Source organism: Medicago truncatula, chromosome 8 (genome assembly GCF_003473485.1).
Source record: "Medicago truncatula cultivar Jemalong A17 chromosome 8, MtrunA17r5.0-ANR, whole genome shotgun sequence".
NCBI classification, from domain to species: Eukaryota; Viridiplantae; Streptophyta; class Magnoliopsida; order Fabales; family Fabaceae; genus Medicago; species Medicago truncatula.
The window spans coordinates 33535435-33557330 of NC_053049.1; the positions used below are offsets into that span (position 1 = coordinate 33535435).

Sequence of the window (21896 nt, forward strand, 5' to 3'; positions counted from 1 at the left end):
GAGTATTTTATTGAAATTTAATTAATAAGAATAGAACTCAGGGGGAGCTTACAAACCTCACCTTAAAGATCTATTAGACTCAGGGGGAGCTTACAAACCTCTATCCCAGTGGTCAACTTATTAATTAGATCAACAGCAATTGAATTTTTTAAATACTATTGTTTGTCATCATCAAAAAGGGGGAGATTGTTGGAACAAAATGTGTTTCAAAATGAACCTTATTAAGTTTTGATGATAACAAGGTATTAAAAATTGTCAATTGGTTATTACTAATAATTGTTCAAGTGTACATGACCAAAGGCTACTCAAGTTATTTCAATAGGTCTTGGAAGAACAATGGAAAGAAAAAGAAATTTTGAGCATCTGAAGAAAACTGCTCCTGAAGCTGAAGTGCTTCTGAAGTGATGACGTCATCAGAAGCAGAAGGTCATCAGAAGCAAAAGTTTTCATCAGAAGCAATATCTTCACCAGAAGCTACGTTTGATCCTTTAATCAAACTGAAGATTCAAAGTAGCTGATTCTCAATTCAGTCTTATTCAAGAAGAACGAAGAATTGAAAGGGAGGTATCAACGGATATATGGATAGCACTGAGCACTTGTCTCTCGTTAATAGAGTTGACAAAGTACAAGTGTACAACCACTACCTCCACTACTCTGTTTTTTGTCTACGCTACAAGACAAAACAACAGCCATGCCTGCAGAAGTTGTACGTTCAAGATGGGAATGAATTTGAAGTTTATTCTTCAAAGGACTACACCCAAATCAGGCAAAGGATTACTGGTGGATGATCAAAGGATTTCAAACGACTCTTTAGACGTGCTGATTATCTCAACGTCTCTTTCACGCCTCTATATAAAGGTGTGAAGACTTGAAGATTAAAGAAAGAGATACATAAGTTAAAAAGCGCCAAAACTCTGTCAATTTGATTCTACAAAGCACACTGAATTTCTGCACTGATTTGATACATCTTAGAAATTCAAAGTCTAGAGTCTGTACTGTATTGTATTGTGAACACCACTGATTGTATATCAAGTGTTCAACTCAAACTCAATTCTCTGTATTTTTGTTTGATTAGAAGTCTCTTGCCTGCGTGCTTGAGCATTAGAAGTCTCTTGCTTAGTGCTTGAGCATTGGAAGACTCTTGCGTGTGTGCTTGAGCATTTTTGTGAAGTCTCATACTTAGAAAGTATTGAGCAGTTGTAATCTTTGTGATTATAGTGAAATCTCCTTGGAAGTGCAAGGGGGACTGGACTACTTCCGTGTTGTGGAAGGAACCAGGATAACTGCTTGTGTCTTTGTCTTTCTTTTCTCTGCTCTGTTCTTTTCCGCTGCAATCTGACTCTGATCATTTCATCAGAAGCACTCAAACTGCTTCTGAAGTTTTATCAAAAGAAGTATTTTTTTTTAAGAGAAAAAGAAAACACAATTCAACCCCCCCCCCCCCCCCCCCCCCCCCCCCGTCTTGTGTTTTTCACCTTCAAAGAGCTTAGAGAGAGAAACTTGGATTACAAAGGAGGAAACTCTAGGGTTGAGTGTCTTTGTAGTGAGGATCTCTTGGGTTGGGAAAAACATTGTAAACACCTTGGGTAGTGAGATTTCACCATTGGAAGGATCTTAAGCTTCCTCTTGTGTCTTCTCTTTTAGGGTTCATATTGTGAGAGTGGGGAAACACAAATGGGTAGAAACTAGGACTTGTTCTTGTGTAAGCTTGCAAGCTATTTTTCTTGTAACCCTTTGTAACACTTTCATCATAGTGGATTGGAGAGCTGCTCTCTCCCCCAGATTAGGTCATATTGGACCGAACTCGGTCAACAATCTTTTTGGTGTGTTTGTTCTTCCTTTCTTGCTTATCTTGGTTGCTTTGTATTTGCTTGTGGTGTTGCTCTACACTAGACTAGGGCTGTTTTTGTTGTTGTTGCTTGGAGACACTTTACACATAGATTACCACTTCCTTTTGCTCCACACATCTTTGTTTACATTGGTGTGAGTTTTTATCCGAATTCACAACAACACCCACTAGTTTTTATGTGGGAGTGTTTTAGCAAGTTATAACTAAAAAATTAATAAATACACCTTAAGGTGTATGTCGCTATAACACACCTTCTAAAAAACAAGTGGGTGTGTTCTAGCAAATCCTATAGGCATTTGCTAGAATACACCAACTTATTTTTTAGAAGGAGTATTTTAGCAAATCAATAACTAAAAAGTGGTTAAATACACCCTAAGGTGTAGCTTTGCTAAAACACTCCCACATAAAAACTAGTGGGTGTGTTCTAGAAAATGCTATATATATATATATATATATATATATATATATATATATAGTTAAGACTTGAAGTCAATTTGCATTGCATTTTAATTCAAAATATCATGTGACCACCAACTAAGAACCCTAATTGGTCCACCACCCCTGTTTTGATTGTTTATGTTGTTCTTATTGTTGGTGGTGTTGTTATTCAGTTGTGTTGTTAATTTCACCAATGTTGTAGTCAGAGCATTGATGGTCGTGGTAAGAGTTTTGGTTATGCCAACAAACTTTGCACTCGTCACTGGTTGATGTTCCATGGCTGATCATGTTACGAAAAGAACTAGAGAAAGTTGCTCTGATACTAACTAACGCAGTCAAAAGCGTAGGCTAGCAAGCGCTAAACCTAGATTGAGAAATTAAAAAAAAAAGTTTGCAAGAGATAAACTTATGAAAATAGGGTTCTGCAATCCAACCGACACTGAGAAAACTCTCTAAAACATTATTGAAGGAATAAAATTTTCCTTTTAGACTACAACTGTTAAGCTTAACTAGGAAAATAGAAAAACCCTAATTGGCAAGAAATCCAAAATAGAAAACAAAACAGAAAAATAATAAAATTGGGCTGAAATAATAAAATACTAAGGAAACTCTCATACATCATAATGTCTTCATAGTTGTAGAACCGTTTGACTGAGAGAGAAACAAGTTTAGAATTTCTTCTCCTAATTGAAAATGATATTTTAACATTGATGCAATAGATTTCTCACTAATCAAACAAGAAAATAGGGAAATCATTCTCATTTTACTTAAGAAAAATATATATGCTAGAAAATATATATTATTCAATAGAATACAAGATATGATGCAATAACTGAGACGTAATTTGCTAAGATTAACACACACAAAATATCATAACAATGAATTCAGCCAGCAGATGAATTGCAGTCTCATGGCATCAATGATCTTTACCATGCTTTCTTTGTAATGATAGGGGCAGTGGACTAATACTAATGCCCTTAATGATCCCCACACATCAAACTCATAAATTTGCATCTAGGAAACACCTTGAGTGAAAAAGTTGTTCCACAAAGTCTAAGATTGACCGTTATTGGAAAATCATTTATAACTTTTACAACGAGCGGTCTTTATGGTTGAGATGGTGACCTTTTCAGAGTTAATTCGACAACAAAAAAATAAAACAAACATAAGTTGAATTTTGAGACAATATAATTAATACTTGTTTTTCATATATTTTTTGCTAAACTAGTTGCCATTGAGTCACTCTCTCAGCCTCGAGGATAAGTAGTAGTACTATATGAATTATTATTACTTACAAGGATTTGATACTTCAAACTATTTTCAAGCATTGATCCATCATAGTTCATATGAAGCATTTCTCCACACTATCGTCGCCTTACAACAATGCCATAACTACCACTTATTTCCTACTATTCTATTCCTAATTTTGAGTTCCTTATTCTTACCATTACTCTTAAGTCTCTTGTACACAATAAGAAACGACCAATACACAAAAGAGTAGAAGAAGGTGCAAACAATCACCATAGCTAAATTCAAAGTTGAAGTGGCAGAGGTAGGAGATATCAACCTCATATTATTGATATAACAATATGCAAACCAAAACATTGGTGTGAACAATAAACCACCTATTGACCTACTTGGTGTCAAAAGATTTATTTTCATGGTTGATAACAAAAGTGAAACTGTATTAAAAATTGACAAGGAAAAAAATTCACTTTCATTTATAACCGATTTACCAACATATTCATGGGGCATAGTTGCATTAGAATTGAGAGAAGTGGTGTTCACATTATTAATATTGTGATCTCCAGCATTACCTTGATAAACTCCACCAGGGAGTGTTGTTTGATAAGTAGCAGTTGCAATAAGAGTAGCAACTATTAGAAAAGAATTGTGTTCTTCCTTTGATATATCTTTTCTAATGTGTAGTACATAAATTAATATTTTGTCCATAAATATGACATATGATCTTAATTTATCTTCAAGTTTGGAAGCATCTTTTACTTTTGAGCAAGGTTTTGCTCCAGCACTTAGTAATATACCCTTGATCTCTGCACTGGCTGCTATGTCTAATGTTGTTGAGTTCTCTGAATTCTTTGCATTCAAATTTATCTTAGTCTTTACCAACAATTGAAGTGCTTGTGAATTGGAATAACTATTTATTGATTTGTAAATCAAATTTTATTATAAAAGAAAAGAGTAAATGGTTACTTTAATCCCTGACTCTGCATCTTGCTGTCACAAAAGTCTCTGACTCTGGATTAAATGCAAAGTAGTTTCTGAATGTGCACTTCTGTTATCACTTTAGTCTCTGGAATTAAATAATTTTGTTAACTGATGATGTGGCAAATGTTTTATGCTAACAAGGGGTATGAGGTGTCACGGGGACTAAAGTGAAAATAGAAAATGATCACTTTGGTCCCTGACCTGAAAATCATTATCACTGGAAAACAATATCCATGAACCGAAAATCAATATCCCCAAACTCGTCCCAACGAAATGTTGCTCTTCGTCAAGAACTAGGTCATCTTCCTCGATGAAGTTGTTCTATGGTTGTGTGAGATTTGATGTTAGGTCCCTGACTATGCATACTTACTATCAGTTAGATCCTTGACAGTATGCACTTACTGTCACTAAGGTCCATGAGAGTAAACACTTACAGACACAAAATAGGCCTACTATGATCCTATTTTATATCAATTTATCAATTCTAGCAAATAGTATGATCTTATGTCAGGTCTGGTTATGAATCACATTTTCCCAAATTTTGTATTTGTATATCTTGAATTCCTTCATGGTTTCTTCTTTATAATCTCGACGTTAACTTCAAATTATACTGTTTCGTTTTTTAAGAAAGATTATTAGCTTCAAGAATACATATTCAACTAAACTTGAATTGATTATTTACAACTATTGTCCTAGTATATTTATCTAAGCATGTGCATTTTTGCAGCATGATTGCAGAACAAAAACTCAAGCCACTTCATTCAGTATTTATTTTTATATTAGCCATTATAATAATAACTTATATAACACCAAACATGTTATGTGACTTGTTAGCTAATATTTAGTGTTTGCTGTCATATTTTTAGGCATGTTGTGTGTTCATGGAGCAGTCATTACATGAAAGCATGATAAATGTTGTAGGCATGGAATAGCAGTCATTGCATGGAAGCATAATAAATGTCGTGTGTTTGTAAGTGTTTATTGTCAGGGATCTTAGTGACAGTAAGTGTTTACTATCAGGGACCTAACTGATAGTAAGTATGCATAATCAGATATCTAAAAACAAGTCTCCCGCCACCGCAGAGCAGCTCCATTGAGGAACATGGCCCAGTTCTTGACGAAGATCAATACTTCGTTGGGACGAGTTTTGGGATATTGATTTTCAGTTCAGGGACCAAAGTGACCACTTTCTACTTTCATTTAGTCCTTGTGACACCTCGTACTCCTTGTCACCATAAAACCTTTGTCACGTCATCAGTTAATATAATTATTTAACGTCAGTGACTAAAGTGATAACGGGAGTACATATTCAGGACTATTTTGTATTTAATGCTGAGCCAAGAACCTTTGTAACAACGAGGTGCAGAGTCAGAGACCAAATTGACCATTTACTCTAAAACAAATCATTTTTAAGTAAAAATAAGTGACATAGCAAAGTTATAAGTTAAATTATAATGGAGGGTTAAAAGAAGAGATAGATAAAGAGGACATGTTTATTAAACTAGAAAGAGTAAGATACCTTTGAGTCATTGTTTAGAGATGAAACGGGCAAAATAGTGTTTCCCATCTCATCCATACAGTTGAGTGTTAATTTCTCCAACTCCCCAGCACCTTTCTGGCGATTTGTCTTCAAATTATACTGTTTATTTTTTATAGCAACATGAAGTGCAGTCTCACCCCTCACAGTAACATCTTGGATCGAATTTGGACAAACAAATAGGAAATTAGCTACAAGGTCAACTTCTCCATTTTGACAAGCAATATGAAGAGGAGTTAAACCTTCCCTTCCTTTGATTCTAACAAGTTCCTTATTCATGTCTACGAAACGAAGCACCATACTCTTTTCAAAATAAGTTCCTTGATTCAAAGCAATATGAAGAGTCTTTTGGTTGTTTTGCAATGCAAGGTGGATTGGACTGAACCCTTGTTGATTTAGCTTCAAAGCAAATGAAGGTTTCAATCTCATAATTTCAGTGGCAAATTGAACATGTCCCATAGATGCAGGCAGCAGCTATATGTCCCATATGGATCCTCCTCAATTAGTGTATAAAGAAGGTTTATATCACCTTCTTGAGCTGCAAACTTCACCTTGTCAATAATATCATTCCTTGCGTTCATGTTTGAAGCTTTAATTATATTAGATTAGATTTGGGGCATATTCACATCTCTTAAATAAGCATCCACAGGAACAACTCTTGTTTCACACGTAATATTTTTTTCCTATAATAATAAGTGACATTGGATTATTATCATTTGTTTATTTATTTAAATAAATTGAATACTAAGACAGTCCCTTAAGTAGTTTGCATCAATAATCGTGTAATTATTGTAAAGACAAAGGTAAAAACTTATTAAATAAATTGACGCATGGGAGCATTACAAGTTCATGCTCTAAAAGTGTCCAAACCATGGGTTTGATGATGAGACCCAAAGACATATCTTCAGTCCAGCGACACCTAAAACTGACTAATACAGTGCTACAATTTGTTGACAGTTCTTGCATAAAGTTATGCGGAAAAAGTTTAAGATGTTCACATACATGTGGATAAATTTTTCATTCTTGGAGGACCTTTTAGTGATGAATATGGAGGATGGGGAAATTTCTCGCTGATACTGAGTCGTCCTTTTATCAAAGAAGCTCGCAGCATTACAATGGATGAAGACGTTAACAGATTGGCCATAAAGGATCAAAATGAGGAAGTTTGTTACAATTTGTTTCAAAAATCCAGTGCAACTGTTAAAGCCTAGGAACTCATGGGAAGAGCTGTGAAATCATCCTCACTACCATCTTGTTTGTTGTTGCAATAGGTGTTGATCTACTGACGTAAAACAAGTGCTTATTGCGACGCAGCCCAATTTTCTTTCTTTTGTTTGCTTAAATTATTTATCAATTTTTGCAGTCTTTTCAATATTGAGCTTAAATATAAAATTGATAAAGTGCTTTGATGATGACAAGAAGGTGATTTGAGCTTATATTTGTTTTAGTTGAGTCATGTAAAGAAATCATTCAAAGTGTCATGAAAGGACAAAATGAGGGAAAAAGCCTTGAAGCCATGAAAATCCACCTGAACTAGACAATTTTGTGACCGAGATATACTTTTACAAGTTTAACATTGATGGTGCTTGTGGCATAGTCGTTACGTACATTCTGGTGAGAAGAAATGAGCAAGGAATGAAGAAATCAAGGAGTCAGCTACTGCATCTCTCGCATTGCAGGCCATTAGCCTCGCTTCGCGAGAATACGATTGGAAATCAAGGTAATCGTCACTGTTTATCTCACATTGTGGTCTATGAGCCTTGCATTGCGAGTAGAACATGAGGCCAAAGAGATCAGGTTTGTTAGACTCGCATCGCGAGTCAATTTCCTAAAACTTAGAGAAATGTGTGCCTATAAATATGGAACCCCTAGGTCAATGGAAAAATACCTTTTAACAAGCAGACGAAGGCATAAACATGATTTCTTAAGGATTGAAGCGATCATAGCCATTCGGGAGCCAAAGAATTATCAATCGGTGATCCATTTCTCATGCTTTCTTATTCACATCTTATTGTATATGATTAGAAGCTATGAGTGGCTAATCATTTCTAGATCATGTCATGAAAGATGAACTTTCTTGTAATTATTTGATCATGTAACTTTAAATTACTTTATGAATTCAGTCGATTACTTTGTTATTTTATTTAGTCAATATTATTCTTAATGTTTTTATGCATTCATTCATGTTCATAAATCAATTTAGGTCATAACAATTACTAACCCCAACTTTGTGACTTGACCTATTTTATCCGTTCAATTATTGATTAGATTTAAACATGAACTAATTACTTATTTTGTCGTTCTTAAACCTTCAATAGTGATTGGTCACATAAGATATTAGGATTTACACTTGTCGACACACTAGTACATTTGCTAGTATTTTATCATCATTCGACTCAAAACTTTGTTTTCTAAGAAAAAGAGAACCTTTTCTGTCAGATTCGCTAGACTAGTGGACATGCTTGCCATGAAAATTGTGACCTGTTTAAACTTAAATCTTTGAGTCACAATTCACCATAGACAGTTGCAATTCTCCCAGAGAATTACCACAATCTAACTGCTACACTTTTGAAAGTACTCACTCACTCAATTAATAACTCATTAATCTTAAAAATATTAAATATGAAACAAAGTATGTTTTACAAAATGAAACCAAATTTGAGTAGTGAGGGCAATTTCACATTTTTAAGTAGTGAGGGCAATTTTTAAAATAATGAATAAATAATTTCTATTTAGATTCAAAAATATTAAACAGAGCATGTTTTACAAAATGAAACCAAATAAAAGAAAAATAAATATGAAATCATAAATAATATTTATGGTATATTTTTCTAAACGTATAATTAATAAAAGAAAAACAAAAAACCCTTAAAGAAACAAAAGGGGAGAAATGGATGTCTTTCCTTCTTAGATAGACGAAATGGTAAAGTTATTGTAAACTTACACACGTAAGTGGATGTAGGTTTGAACTTCAATCATAACGTTTGGCTTAACAATTTCGATATTTTTATCAGTTAAGTTAGGAGTTGTGGACATAAATAGATGGCTTTAATGGTTGCATATGGTATTATATTGTGTTATATTTATAAATATAGGACATAAAAGAAAAAGGACCAAAATTACAAGCAAAATCATCTAAGAAACATACATGTATGGTAGAAAATGATTAAAGACCGCTTCTTTTTTCATCCTATGAGTTTCTCACGCGTCCTATGCAATTTGGATAATCGAATCTGAACGGCATAAATATTCCATAAAAATTTCCAAAACACGTTAAAACATTTCAAATTTTAGAGACCAAATAGGATGCGCGAGAAACTCATAAGAAGAAAAAAATAATGGCCAAAATTAAAATGGAAGTAAGGGACTTAGCCCACAATGTTGGCTAAGTGGGGTTCGTCCCTGTGAAGGAGATCGTATGATTGTTTTTTGTGATAAAGTGGAATAAAAAATTTATGGTGTTAGAACATTTGTGTTATGGATGTTAATAAAGCTGAGCAATGTTGCGTACTAAGGCCCATTTAGATTGAGTTTATTTTAAGATTGTGAAAAGAGCTTATGCAAATAAATAAGTTTTTATCTTAATTCATAAGTTTTCACTATCGAAAATTGTAACTTTATAAACAGTTTTTTCGTAAACTACTTTAACAAACTTAAAAATAATACATAAATGCATATTTATTACCATAAGCTCTAAAATAAGCTAATCCAAACAGAGCCTGCAATTTTCATGTTATCAGATAAAATTTGTTTCAAGTTATCAGATTATGATTATTGGTAAATTTTAGAAATTGTTGAGCCTGATATAACCCCGCAAAACCGGCTTGTGAGGTGAGGATTGCCCTCACTTCTAAACATATGTTCAGGCTATATTTTTTTTCGATGTGGGACACTTTAACATAGCTCATCACCGCCAACATTATTGGGCTTGGTTCGTTCACATAAATGGTGGGTGGCCCGATAGTGGAAATCTGATAACATGTGGTCCAATGGATCTTGTAGAGGTTTTGATACCATCTTAGAAATCTTTATTGGGCCTAACACAGGCTTGTGAGGTGAGGATTGCCTCCACTTATAAACACATGTTCAAGCCATATTTTACCCGATGTGGGACTCTTTAACACACCTCCTCACGACCATCCCTATTGGGCTTGGTTCGTGGACATAAATGATGGATGGCCCGATAGTGAAAACCCGTTAACATGTGGCCCAACAGATTTTAACAGAGGCTCTTATACTATATTAAAAAACGTGGTTGAGTCTAACACAGCCCCACAAAACTGGCTTTTGAGGTGAGGATTGCTCTCACTTATAAACATATGATCATGCCATATTTTGTCCAATGTGGGACTCTTTAACAATAATTTATAGTTTTAAACTAATGTGAATTGTGTAATTACATATGCATGCAAAGAGAAAACAAAAACAAAATGTTTCATTTAGATCAAGACTGAATGCACCTTTGTGCACCTCGAGAAAGCCATTGGCTCAAGGTGGCATGTCACTTCTAATAGTTTCAAACCATTTACATTATGTCGTTCTCAAACAAACAAAGTTTTGAACGCTAACTTAAAATGATTAAAATAGTTGAACAGTTTACATTACCAAGGAGTAATGAATGACAAAACCAAGGAGTATGTTTCTGCTTATCTCGCATCACGGGCTATGAGCCCCCCATCGCGAGAATACGGTTGGAAATCAAGGTGATCGCATCTTTCTATATTTCATCAAGGGCTTTTACCCCGCTTATCGAGATAGAACGACGGGCCAAAAGTGATGCTCATTGTCTACCTCGCATAGCGGGGAATAGGCTCGCATCACGAACCAATTTCCCTAAACTTAGGAAATTTGGGGCCTATAAATATTGAACCACTAGGTCGGTATAAAAACACCTTTTGACTAGTAGATGAAGGTAGAACCACTTTTTCATAAGGATTGGAGTAACCAGAGACACTCGGGAGCCAAGGAATCATCAACCGATGATCCTTTTCTCATGTTCTTTTATTCATATATAATTATATGTTTAGAAATCATGAGGAGCTAAACCCTCTCTAGGTTTGTTCATGAAAGAGGAACTTCCTCATAATTATGTGTTCATGTACCTTTATGATTCTATCAATATTCAGTCGATTACTTTGTATTCTATTTGTTTAAGCTTGTTCTTAATGCATTTTATGTGTTCAATGACTATTAACCTAACTTTTTCCATGAATCGATTCTAGGACAACAAGAATTATTAAACCTAATTATGAGACTTAACTTATTTTGACTGTTCAATTATTAATTGGGTTTTAGACATAAGACAAATAATAATAGGTGCTTACTTTGGCGGTATTAAATCTTAAATGGTTATATTGAGCTAAGATATTAGATCGTACAACCACTGAAAAGAGTTAGTGGGCAAGACATTGGCCTAACTATTTAGTTCAAAGGTTATAAAATCAAATAATCAATAGCATTTATGTTCGTAGTTTGTAGTTACGCAAATGGTTCAGAGAAGGAAATCTAACATGACCTAATCGCTTCCTTACTCCCTCTTAAGAAATTAAAATTAAAACCAACCACTTTGTCACGTGCAAACCACCCCATTTACTATGATTGCTTCTTTAAACAAAATTCACACTCATTGATAACATATACTCCCTTCGTATTTTATCATAAATCATTTTGACATTTCTACATACGTTAAAAAAATTAGTTAATTTTGTGTTAGAAAATAGAATTATGAATTATTTTTGAAAACTATCTCTTATCTTTTATTAATGATATAGAAAAAGAGATTAAAAGATTAGAAAGAAGAGAAAATAATAAATGAGGCAGTAGTGACCAAAATTTGTATTGGAAAAGTGAATAATAAGTAATTTTAATTCTAAGGTTCAAATCAAATCAATTCTTCTAATTTTGTTATGTTATGTTCTTCCACAATTAAACTATTTCAACAAGAAAACCATAACTATTTCAACATATTTTATTGATTGATTCTACGCTGTCACACTTCTGTTCTTTCTCACGCTATTTGATTCCATAACTGTGTAAGTGTCACGTTGACACTTTCTATGCATATATATCATCAACCACCCATTCCTGGTCCAAGAAAACGTCTAAAATCAATTATTATTATTGCATCAAATCTATTTGTATCATGATCCACGTGGAAGACAACTATCACCGCACCCAAACCCTAAAATAAAAAATAAGTAAAAGATAAATTGTATTCCCTTATTTGTTTTGTAAGAAGATTAATTTTATTGATCCCTTAAAATGAAAAAAATTAACTTTATTGTTTATTGTGACAAACCAAGTTTTTTCTCTAAGACAAATCAAGTTTATTAAATTTGTTTTCTGCAATGAACAAATTAAGATTTTTTTTTTTAAAATGGTTATGGTTATGTCTATAATTAGGTAAGAAAAGAGTATTTTTAATTGATTTTTTTCAAATGTACTCTCTAATTAATATTTTGTGTATCACTCGAGTTATTATCTTTCACTTTGCTCATAAATACATAAAAATTATTAATAGGAATAATGAAGTAAAATCATCGTTCTCTTTCTTTTATTTATCACATTTTCTTCAATATGTGTGAAATAATCAAATGATAATTTAAGACACTTGATTTTGTTTGTTTGTATGACTCTGTGTTTGTAGAGTAGCTCTTTTGGCACACCTTGTGCTACATAAGTTGTTTTTGGTGGTTAATATAAATTCCATTTTTTATTGTTCAAAAAAAAACTTAAGACACTTGATAAAAAGCTTAAAATGAAAATTTTATCTTGGAATCTTTGTAATCAACACATTTTATAATCAAAAAGCAATTTTTTCTACATAAAAGTGATCTATTGTTTCTATTTTTTACTCCTTAAACATTTGTTAGCAAGACTCATGCACAATCATGACATAATGCACAATCATGACGTAGTACATTGATGGTTACTACTACATAATGCACAATCATGACGTAGTACATTGATGGTTACTACTCCCTCTGTCTCACACAATTATTTTCCCTTTAGCATTTTTTCTTTTTCTCAAAATAATTGTCACTTTACAGTTATTATACCTTTATTTATTAAATTTCATCCAACTTAACTACTCCACTAACTATAATTAATAAGGGTGTTTTAGTAAATACCACTAATTTTATCATTAAAATCAAGACAATTAATCATTTCCTTAATTATCGTGCACAAACCATAAACAACTAATATTGTGAGACGGCGGGAGTACTAAGAAGAAAGTTTAATGTTTGTTCAAGGTAGGATTGCTTCCAAGTCTTTAATGCCCTAAACCCTATTTCAATTAAAGCAGCTAGTGGAAAACACATTCAACAGCATTAACATATATTTTGAGCATAAGGTGAAACAAACAGAGCAATAAAAAAGGAGTATAAATATAAATAAAAGACCAACACACTTTCACCTTTTATTCTCATTACAAATGAGTAATAGAAATATGCAGCAGCAGCACATTGAAAAGGCTGTCCAATTCAAATCATACTCCTACCTAAAACTCTCAACATTTCCTGTCAATTAAAGTACATCTTTAAACTGAAAGAAAATAATGCAAACCACTTATATCTAAATGTACATTAAATCGGTACAAATTCATTACAAAACATAAGATTTTACAAAAAGATAAATGCCATATTGTAAAAAAGAAAAAAAGAAGCATCATGGTTCCTACCTCAGCTATCAACATCTTCTATGAAAGTAGCACACAGTCATCACAATGTAGTGTAGTATATGAATATTATTATGACTGCACCGCTTTATTTTGTTTGATACAAGCCGGTACTTTGAAGTCCTGGCATTTCCATGTTGATGTTGCCTCGATCGGCTTCATTCGGTCAGTCGATGGCTCCACCGGAAACACTGGTATAGTATGAACATGCTGATTGGTAGTGTTCATTTCAGTCAATGAAGAACTTCTTCTGACTTTTATTTCTTCCCTCGGCTTCGCTTTATCTTTGGAGGTGCAAATGCTTAAGGGTAACTTCTTAAGCTTTGTCCTTCCTCTCTTCTTACCTATGGGAGGTGAATGTGAGTCTTCACAGTTTTTCGGTTTTGAGTGGCTCGACTCTGCTTCGCCGTTATCTATCTCTATTTGGCTAGACCTATCGTATTTGATTGCCTTCTTATCTTTCTTACTTGAGCATACCTCTTGGTTGGATCCTTCAGAATCAATCTTTCCGCTTATTGCATGGCCATTGTTCAAAGATAAGCAATCTTGTCCAACTGCCATGCCGCATTCAGAGCCCTCGGTCATTTCAAAACTTGAAGAGCTTCTAGGCCTCTTCGATCTACTACCTTTTGAGTCCGATTTGGGAGGGGTCTTAGAGATTCTAGGTGAACTGTTCATGGCTCGATGTAACTTTCGAGCCAATTCTTCATCTTTCCTACAATTTTCTATTGGTTTATTTTTCTTGTACAACAGCTGAACCGGGAGATGCTTCTTTGACTTGTTCTTTTTCAGATTTCTTTCCTTGTTGTTGATTGCATCCTCGGAAAAAGAAGCAACCAAATCTAAAGCACTCTTGGCCGCAGCAACCGCCTTTGCTGCTATCGCAGCTTTTTCTTCAGCTGCAGCTCTTGCTGCCTCGGCAGCCTTAGTTGCAGTGACCGCTGCTTTTCTCGAGGCCTCCGCGACCTCCTCAGGTGTAAGCTTAGGGTTATTCGAATGACAATTCAACAAATGCTTAAGCCGAGCTTCAAATTCACTTGAAAAGGATGTAGATGAAGGGGAAGCAACATCTGTAACACAAGAAGCAGCAACAGGAGATGGAGATGCAGTAGCATCACTTTCCGAACTCTGTTTTTTCAATCCGGCTAGAAGCCGTTTCCGAGGTGGCAAAAGAACATCAGCATCCAACTGATTCACATCGCACACGTTCTCCATAGTCCCCTCAATAAATTCAATTCAATACTCAGAAAACAAAAAATAAACACTCACATCACATGAATTAGATCACCATTTCATCGACAATCATATCAACAGCACAATGATCAAACTTTTCCCAACTCCACATCTTTGATCAAATCAAAATTTAAATAAACCTACAAGATCCTTAACAAACCCTAAATAAAACTTACACCAACCAATTCAAACACTATCCAAGGTGATACCATTTTCTATTGTCAAAATCAAAATCCTCTATAAGAAGAAAGAATATAACTCATACCCAACATCAATATCTTCCATTTCTGATTCTACCACTTTAATTCTTGAATCTGAGAAACAAAACAATAAATCAAACTCAAATCAAATCTAACAACAAAAGATTCCATAATCCATTCATCAGAATTACTTCATCAATCAAAAACCAAAATCACAACAGCATAGAAGGTCAATTCTCAAATTTCATCAAACCCTAGCATCCCAACCAATCCAAACAAAATCAAAAAACCACCAATTATACATAATTCAGCAACATAATCACAAGATCAACCACAGAACATGAATTAGAATCCAATCCAATCACCACCATGCAGCAAAAAACAGGGTTTTTTATTAATTTCCAACACCTCAATTACCAAAATGAATTCAATTCAATCCAAAAACCAATGAATCCCTTTCATCAAACAACATAACAAAGCTCAAATCCAGATTCATCAAAATCATGCAAAATCCAATAAACAATTTTCTTCCATTAGTCAAAATTCAAAAAAGATCAAATTATAGTTAAGGCAATCTAGATTGAAAGAGGTTGATATGTACCTGATCCTGTTGAGGAAAGGATAAAGAGAAAAGAAGATCCAGAATTAGGGTTTCAAGAGAGAGAACAAGAGGTTGTGTTGTGATGGTGAAGAAGAAAATCTAAGGCATGTAAAAAACCCAACATCTTTGTTTATATATCACATGTTATTATATATATCTATATATTTGTATTTATATGTATATATTTGTATATTTATTTTATAATTTTTATGAGAAAATGTGAAATTCAATTGGTTATTATGGTTTGAGAACGGTAAACACGCAAATCCCATAGAAAAAACTAGAATTACCAACACTTGATTTTTTTTTATTTTTTTTTAAAGTTTACCAACACTTGTTTTCAACCAACCTCGTATATTTATTTTTACTTTTGTTGCCACAAAAATATGTTATGTTATGTCAATGACAACGTTGGTGAAGACATTGTAGTTACCGATTTTTAAGTTGCTAGGAGTTTGGTGTCGGAGGAAAAATGTAATGAATGAAGTATGTGTTAAAGATTTGTTGTAATAAAATGAACATGCATATATCTCCGTTGATTTACTTACTTTTTATTTCCTATTTTACCTCAATCATGATTTTTTTTTGTGGCCGGGGTTTAAATCTCGGACCTTACATACATTATACATTGTTCATATCAACTGAGCTAAGCTCACGAGGACCTCAATCATGATTCTAATTCCTCGTTTTAAAATTTTAGATTTTTAGTCTTGTAGCTTCATAATTTTCAAGATATCTCATAATATAATTTCAGAGTTATTGTGGTAATTAACAAAGCAATTAGACTCTCAAACGGTGTCCTCGTGAACTTAACTTAGTTGACAAAGATAATGTATAATGTATGCAAGGTCCTTGATTCGAACCTCGAATACTACCAAAAAAATGACTCTCAAACGGTTTATGAGCTACAATAAAGGATGAATTGTTCATAAGAACTTGAGTTCGATTTTTAATAGATAATTCTTCGTTAGACTTTATTTACCTCAAAATCGAACTCCAAATTATCAATGTCTCTTTCCCCCGTAAACAAGGGTCACGCCAAAAAAAAGGGCCTAGTAATCCAAAGTTCAACCCTGAGGCAAAGATAGCATGGCCAAGAATTGTTCCACACAGAAATCGAACTCGGATTCTTCCATACGATTCATCTTTGGTGAAGCTCATATTATTAATTCTTTGTTGATGTTAGATTTGATTATTTAAATTATATAATTTTAGTTTTTTTTTTAAAAGGTAGAGGAATTTTACTAAAAATAACAGTGTTAATGACCATATTACAACAATCATCGGTGGTTTGAACCGTATCCATAATGTTATAAATTCAAACTCTAATTACAAAGCTCACACCTCTTAGACATATTTTAAATTACTAATCACTTAAAAGAAATTGAAAATATGAGAAGAAAACAAACTTTTAATGATTTTCTCTTTAAAGAAACTATTGTCATTTTCTTATTTGAGTAAGTTGTCCAAATGAAAAATATCTCTTAAAATACGTTTACTAAAGTGACTTTATTAATTTAGAGTTTAAATTAAGACATCAATTCTTAATCAATAAAAGTTTGATCGATAATAAACATTTAAACAACGGCGTCATCAAACCAAAAGAAAATTGAAATTCAAGTTATAGGTAAAGTTACTCATAAACATTTGAGTGATAGAATGCTCCAATGATAATAATCATAAGAAAAACTCTGAACTTTATACTTGATCATAGACCATATCAAAAGTTTATGGAAAATGCTTTTTTTTAGTGAAGAAGTTTACGGAAAATGTTAATAAGTGTCATTGAAGCACTTCTTTAAAAGTCAAAAAAATAAATTTTTTTTTTAAAGTTGTGTATTCAATACATTAAAACTTTAAAAAAAAACTTTTTCTTTATAAAATTTGTAAATCATTTCCTCTTTTGAACCTGTAACAAGTGCCCTTAACATAACCCTTTATTTATTTTTTAAGAAGTTAAATTAGCCTATTTAAATTGACACCGGAGATAATCGAACCTGAGACCTCGAGGAGGGGGATACTCCCAGATCCCAAGCCAATATCACCGAAACAACCCAAGTGGGGTTTGCATAACCCTTTATTTATGTTAATAACTTCAAAGTTTATTTATGTCAATAGGTGTACTTGTTAAACAATCTTGATGATTGAATACAATATGGTTACAATGCTTTCAAATTGACACATGCACACCAATTGAATTGAATGAAGACATTCTTTCACTTTCTTTCCATGAGATACCAAAATGTGAATTGCATGACAAAAAATACCGTTTATCAACGCACAACAGATTCCTAACCAAGAAAAAATATTCGATATAATTTATCAAAAAAAGACCAATGGCACAAATGATTGGATGTTTCATTCAAATTAAATTCTTCCACACACACAAAGACGGTGTTAAATTTGGCACCCCTCTTTAAATTATAACTTTTGGTTGGAAGTCGGACATTTAATCAACTTCAAGAAAATAATTATAACTTTGATGGAGCCAAATTGTTTCAAGTAACATTATACAAAGGAAAATATGTTATTTCTTCAAAATTATATATTAACAAATAAGCTTCTTTGATTGAAGATATAGCATCGGAATTTAGGTCTCAAATTCATATGTCATCCACATTATCCTGCAAAGAAATGTTAGATAATAATTATATCCACGTTCCTCCCCTAACTCACCTCCCAAACAAACAAACTTCTTATCCAACTCCAAAACAATGTTTTATTACCATTCCCTATATTTTTAGTAACATTATCCATAAACCACCTCCATCCGCTCACCTCGTCACTCCTCTCAATACTATAATAGGTTAAATACATTTTTTTATCCATATAAATATCTTAAATTGATTTTTTAGTCGCACTAAAAACTTTCATCAAATTTTGGTCCTCCAAATGTTTTATATGTCACGATTTTTAGTCCCTATTTTTAAATCAACTCATATGTATCCTTTACGTTTTTGAAAGAATTTATACATAAATGCTTATAATATTATAAAAATATCTCCCACAAAATTTTCGATTTTTTTAACAAAATATGAGTTAAATATGAATTTTTAAACGTTAAAAACTAAAAAATCCATCCCTTGTTAAAAAATATTAAGCTTTTGCAAGAGATACTTCAATAATGTATTAAACATGAGTGCAAAAAATAATTCAAAATTTCGAAGGATGGACATGAGTTTACTAAATAGAAAGGACAAAAAAATCATGCCAAAAACATTTGGTGGACCAATACTTGTTAAAAAAAAAAATAGAGGGGTTAAAAACGAAGAGATATTTATAGGGACCTAAAATTTATTTAATCTACTTTAAATATCCTTTCACCAAATTGAAACTTAATAGCTAATCAAAATAAGATCAATTCATTGAATTGAATACTTTTTCAAAATCAATTTTGAACATAATTAACCCATTTGGGTTGGCATGATATTGACTTGGGACCTGCGAGTGTGATTATCCTCGAGGTCTCAGGTTTGATTCTCTCTGATACCAATTTAGGTAGGCTAATTTAACTTCTTCAAAAAAAAATTGAAAATAATTAAATCTTTTTATTCTTCTTAGTTTTATCCACAATCTTGTTTGCAATCAAAATCCCGACAAGAATTTGTTTGTCCTTCACAAAAGTCGGCTAAGTTATGTAGACAACACCTTATTAATAACATTTTTTAGATAGTTTACCAAGCATTTTGAAAGTACCTTGTACACACATCCAACGGAAGAAATGAATCTAAAATCTGACAAATATCAAGGAGTTATATTCTTCGAATCAAACCAACTCACTAAACTTCCATTGTCATGGAATTTCTAAAAGAAATTAAAAAAAAATATTCTTTAAACACTTCCCAAAATTCTTGTCAGAAGGCAAAATTCGCACCTGAAACTATCACAATTTTAAACACAAAATGTTTTCTGCACCAATGAAAATATTTTCTGCACCAAATCTCTTAGGTGCAAATATTGCCTTTTGAGATCAAAACAATGTTTTCTGCTCCAAGCATTTTGAAAAGTCGTAAAGAAAATTTAGACTTTGATATTCGTTCTTCTATATTTTGTCTATACTTATTATCTCAATCACGAAGACTATCCTTCAACTTTTTAAATTTGTCCTTCAAAACAAAACCACCCTAACCAGTAACTTGAATATCATTTCAACTCCCTTTCACAAAGTCACAATATCCATCGAAATCATTTGAAGCATCATAAAAGCACAGAGGTTCTCCAATTAAGTTGAATACCATACAACACAATTGGCACATGATCAAAAAGACCTACGTTGAGAGTCCATTGGGAAAAAGTTTCTAGCATATTGCACCACTCATCGAAAAACCAAATATTATTTGCATTCAAGAAACAAAGATGGAACAAGTTGTGATCTTCATCTTTGCTGCATCTCCTAACCCTCTTATATATTACTACCTTTACAAGACCTTTTTGCCAAAATAACGGGAATTATGAAAGTTGATATTTGTATTAAAGTTGTCTATTGTTTTTACAATTTTATCCTTTAAGAGAGAGTTAGTTTATGTTTTCAACATGCTATTTATTACTGATTGAAGAAAAATATGTATAATAAATAAGAGTATGTAGGTAAAAAATTTAATTAATGTAGTTAAAAATAAGAAAGGAGTATTGCAATGAACACATCATCCAACATTCCTAACGGCTCAAACCCGTCATAAAGTCAGATACTATTTCAGTTTGATTCGGTTTGAATTGTTAGTTTCGTCAATTTTACCCAAACCACTAACATCCCTAGCACAAAATAAACTATTGAGCTTAAATCGCACACGAGTGTATTCTTAAAATAAGGTAGGATAAAATAATAATGATTTGCTTAATGTTTTGCTTGTTAAATGAACTCCTTTTCTTTTTATATATTGAAATGATGATTTCAGTTACAAATCGTACAAGTTGTTTCAACCAAAACACCTTTTTTCTTCCAAAAAGTAACACACGAGTGAAGCTCACGTTCTTTTTCCTGATTAAACGTCAACAATTGGGGACCCTGAAAATAAATGTCAATTGTTACCTTCCACTACGGTCAATATTATCTTACCCTTGCGTCAAAGAAAATCTTACAGCGTAAAGTAAGATAAATGTAATGTGCATAGGACGAACCATTTGTCAAAAAAGTATAGTAGTTGAGTAAAAAAGTAGTACGAACCATTGTACAAATTTTTGGAGAATTTTTATAAATTAAAAAATTTTAAATTTAGTAAAATATGATGAAATAAATAAATAAACAAAATCCAAACTCATAAATTGGTTCCAAATATTATTATTATTTAGTTTATTTTTTAAAGGAATTATTATTATTTTTTAGTGGCTAGTTTGGGTCGATATTAGTGTACTAGTTCAAATAAAACAAACTTTAGTAGCTTCATCAGGAAGAACAAAAAAAAAAAAAAAAATGGAAAACTTGTAATTTAATGACAATAGGCAATGGCATATGGTAATTAGAACTAACGTTTTTTACAAGGATACAACTAAGGTTGTTATATGTACTTTCCGAAGAAAAAAAAATTATTGTTTTTTTAATTTTAATTAAATTTACAAAACTATTCTCCTATTTAAAATTCATGGGAATAGTTGTTACCTTGCTAAAATAAAACAGACATGAAACAGGGAGACGATTACGAAGGGGTGAACCACTTGTGCCTTTTCTTTCAAGATTATTTCCAACATAGTCAGCATCACACTAACCTACAAGATCAAAATGTGAGCCCTTATTGTACCAAAGGCCAAGATCTATGTACCTATCAGTATTTAAAAATTCTGTTCACAGCTGTGTGATGAGATTCTTTAGGATAAGATCACCTTTTTTTTTCTTTTTCTTCTTATAATTTAGGTCAGGACAAAGAAAATGAGTTTTTTTTCTTATAATTTCATACATGGAAGGAGTACATATGAACAACAATGCGCACACGCACACACTCCCCCGCGTGTTATATGAGATAAGGGACCTGAATCAATTGCTATCAAATACATTATCAATTACTAGAATAAAGAGATATTGTTATGATGGACTAGTTTTTAATCAACAATGCATGATTCTCTTTAGAAATTAACTTGGTCCCTCAACTATAAATTTTTTAACTACCGGTAAGAGTGTTAGTTGAGGTGAACAAAAGTTA

The 21896-nt window shown here is 32.6% G+C and overlaps 2 protein-coding genes across 2 annotated transcripts; both read right to left on the minus strand.

Moving 5' to 3' along the window:
- Positions 1 to 6014: 6014 nt before the first annotated feature.
- LOC25501585 (ankyrin repeat-containing protein BDA1) lies at positions 6015 to 6509 on the minus strand. Its single transcript, XM_024773067.1, has one exon. It carries the CDS (start codon positions 6507 to 6509, stop codon positions 6015 to 6017), a length of 495 nt encoding a protein of 164 aa, XP_024628835.1.
- Positions 6510 to 13439: 6930 nt separating this feature from the next.
- LOC25501587 (uncharacterized) lies at positions 13440 to 15918 on the minus strand. Its single transcript, XM_013590868.2, has 2 exons — positions 15763 to 15918; positions 13440 to 15275 (listed from the first exon to the last, which is right to left on the minus strand). Exon 2 carries the CDS (start codon positions 14941 to 14943, stop codon positions 13801 to 13803), a length of 1143 nt encoding a protein of 380 aa, XP_013446322.1. The 5' UTR covers positions 14944 to 15275; positions 15763 to 15918; the 3' UTR covers positions 13440 to 13800.
- Positions 15919 to 21896: the final 5978 nt, after the last annotated feature.

Excerpts from the sequence above, each read along its gene's own strand:
- LOC25501587 (XM_013590868.2), bottom strand. The coding sequence starts at position 14,943 with ATGGAGAACGTGTGCGATGTGAATCAGTTGGATGCTGATGTTCTTTTG.
- LOC25501585 (XM_024773067.1), bottom strand. The coding sequence starts at position 6,509 with ATGGGACATGTTCAATTTGCCACTGAAATTATGAGATTGAAACCTTCA.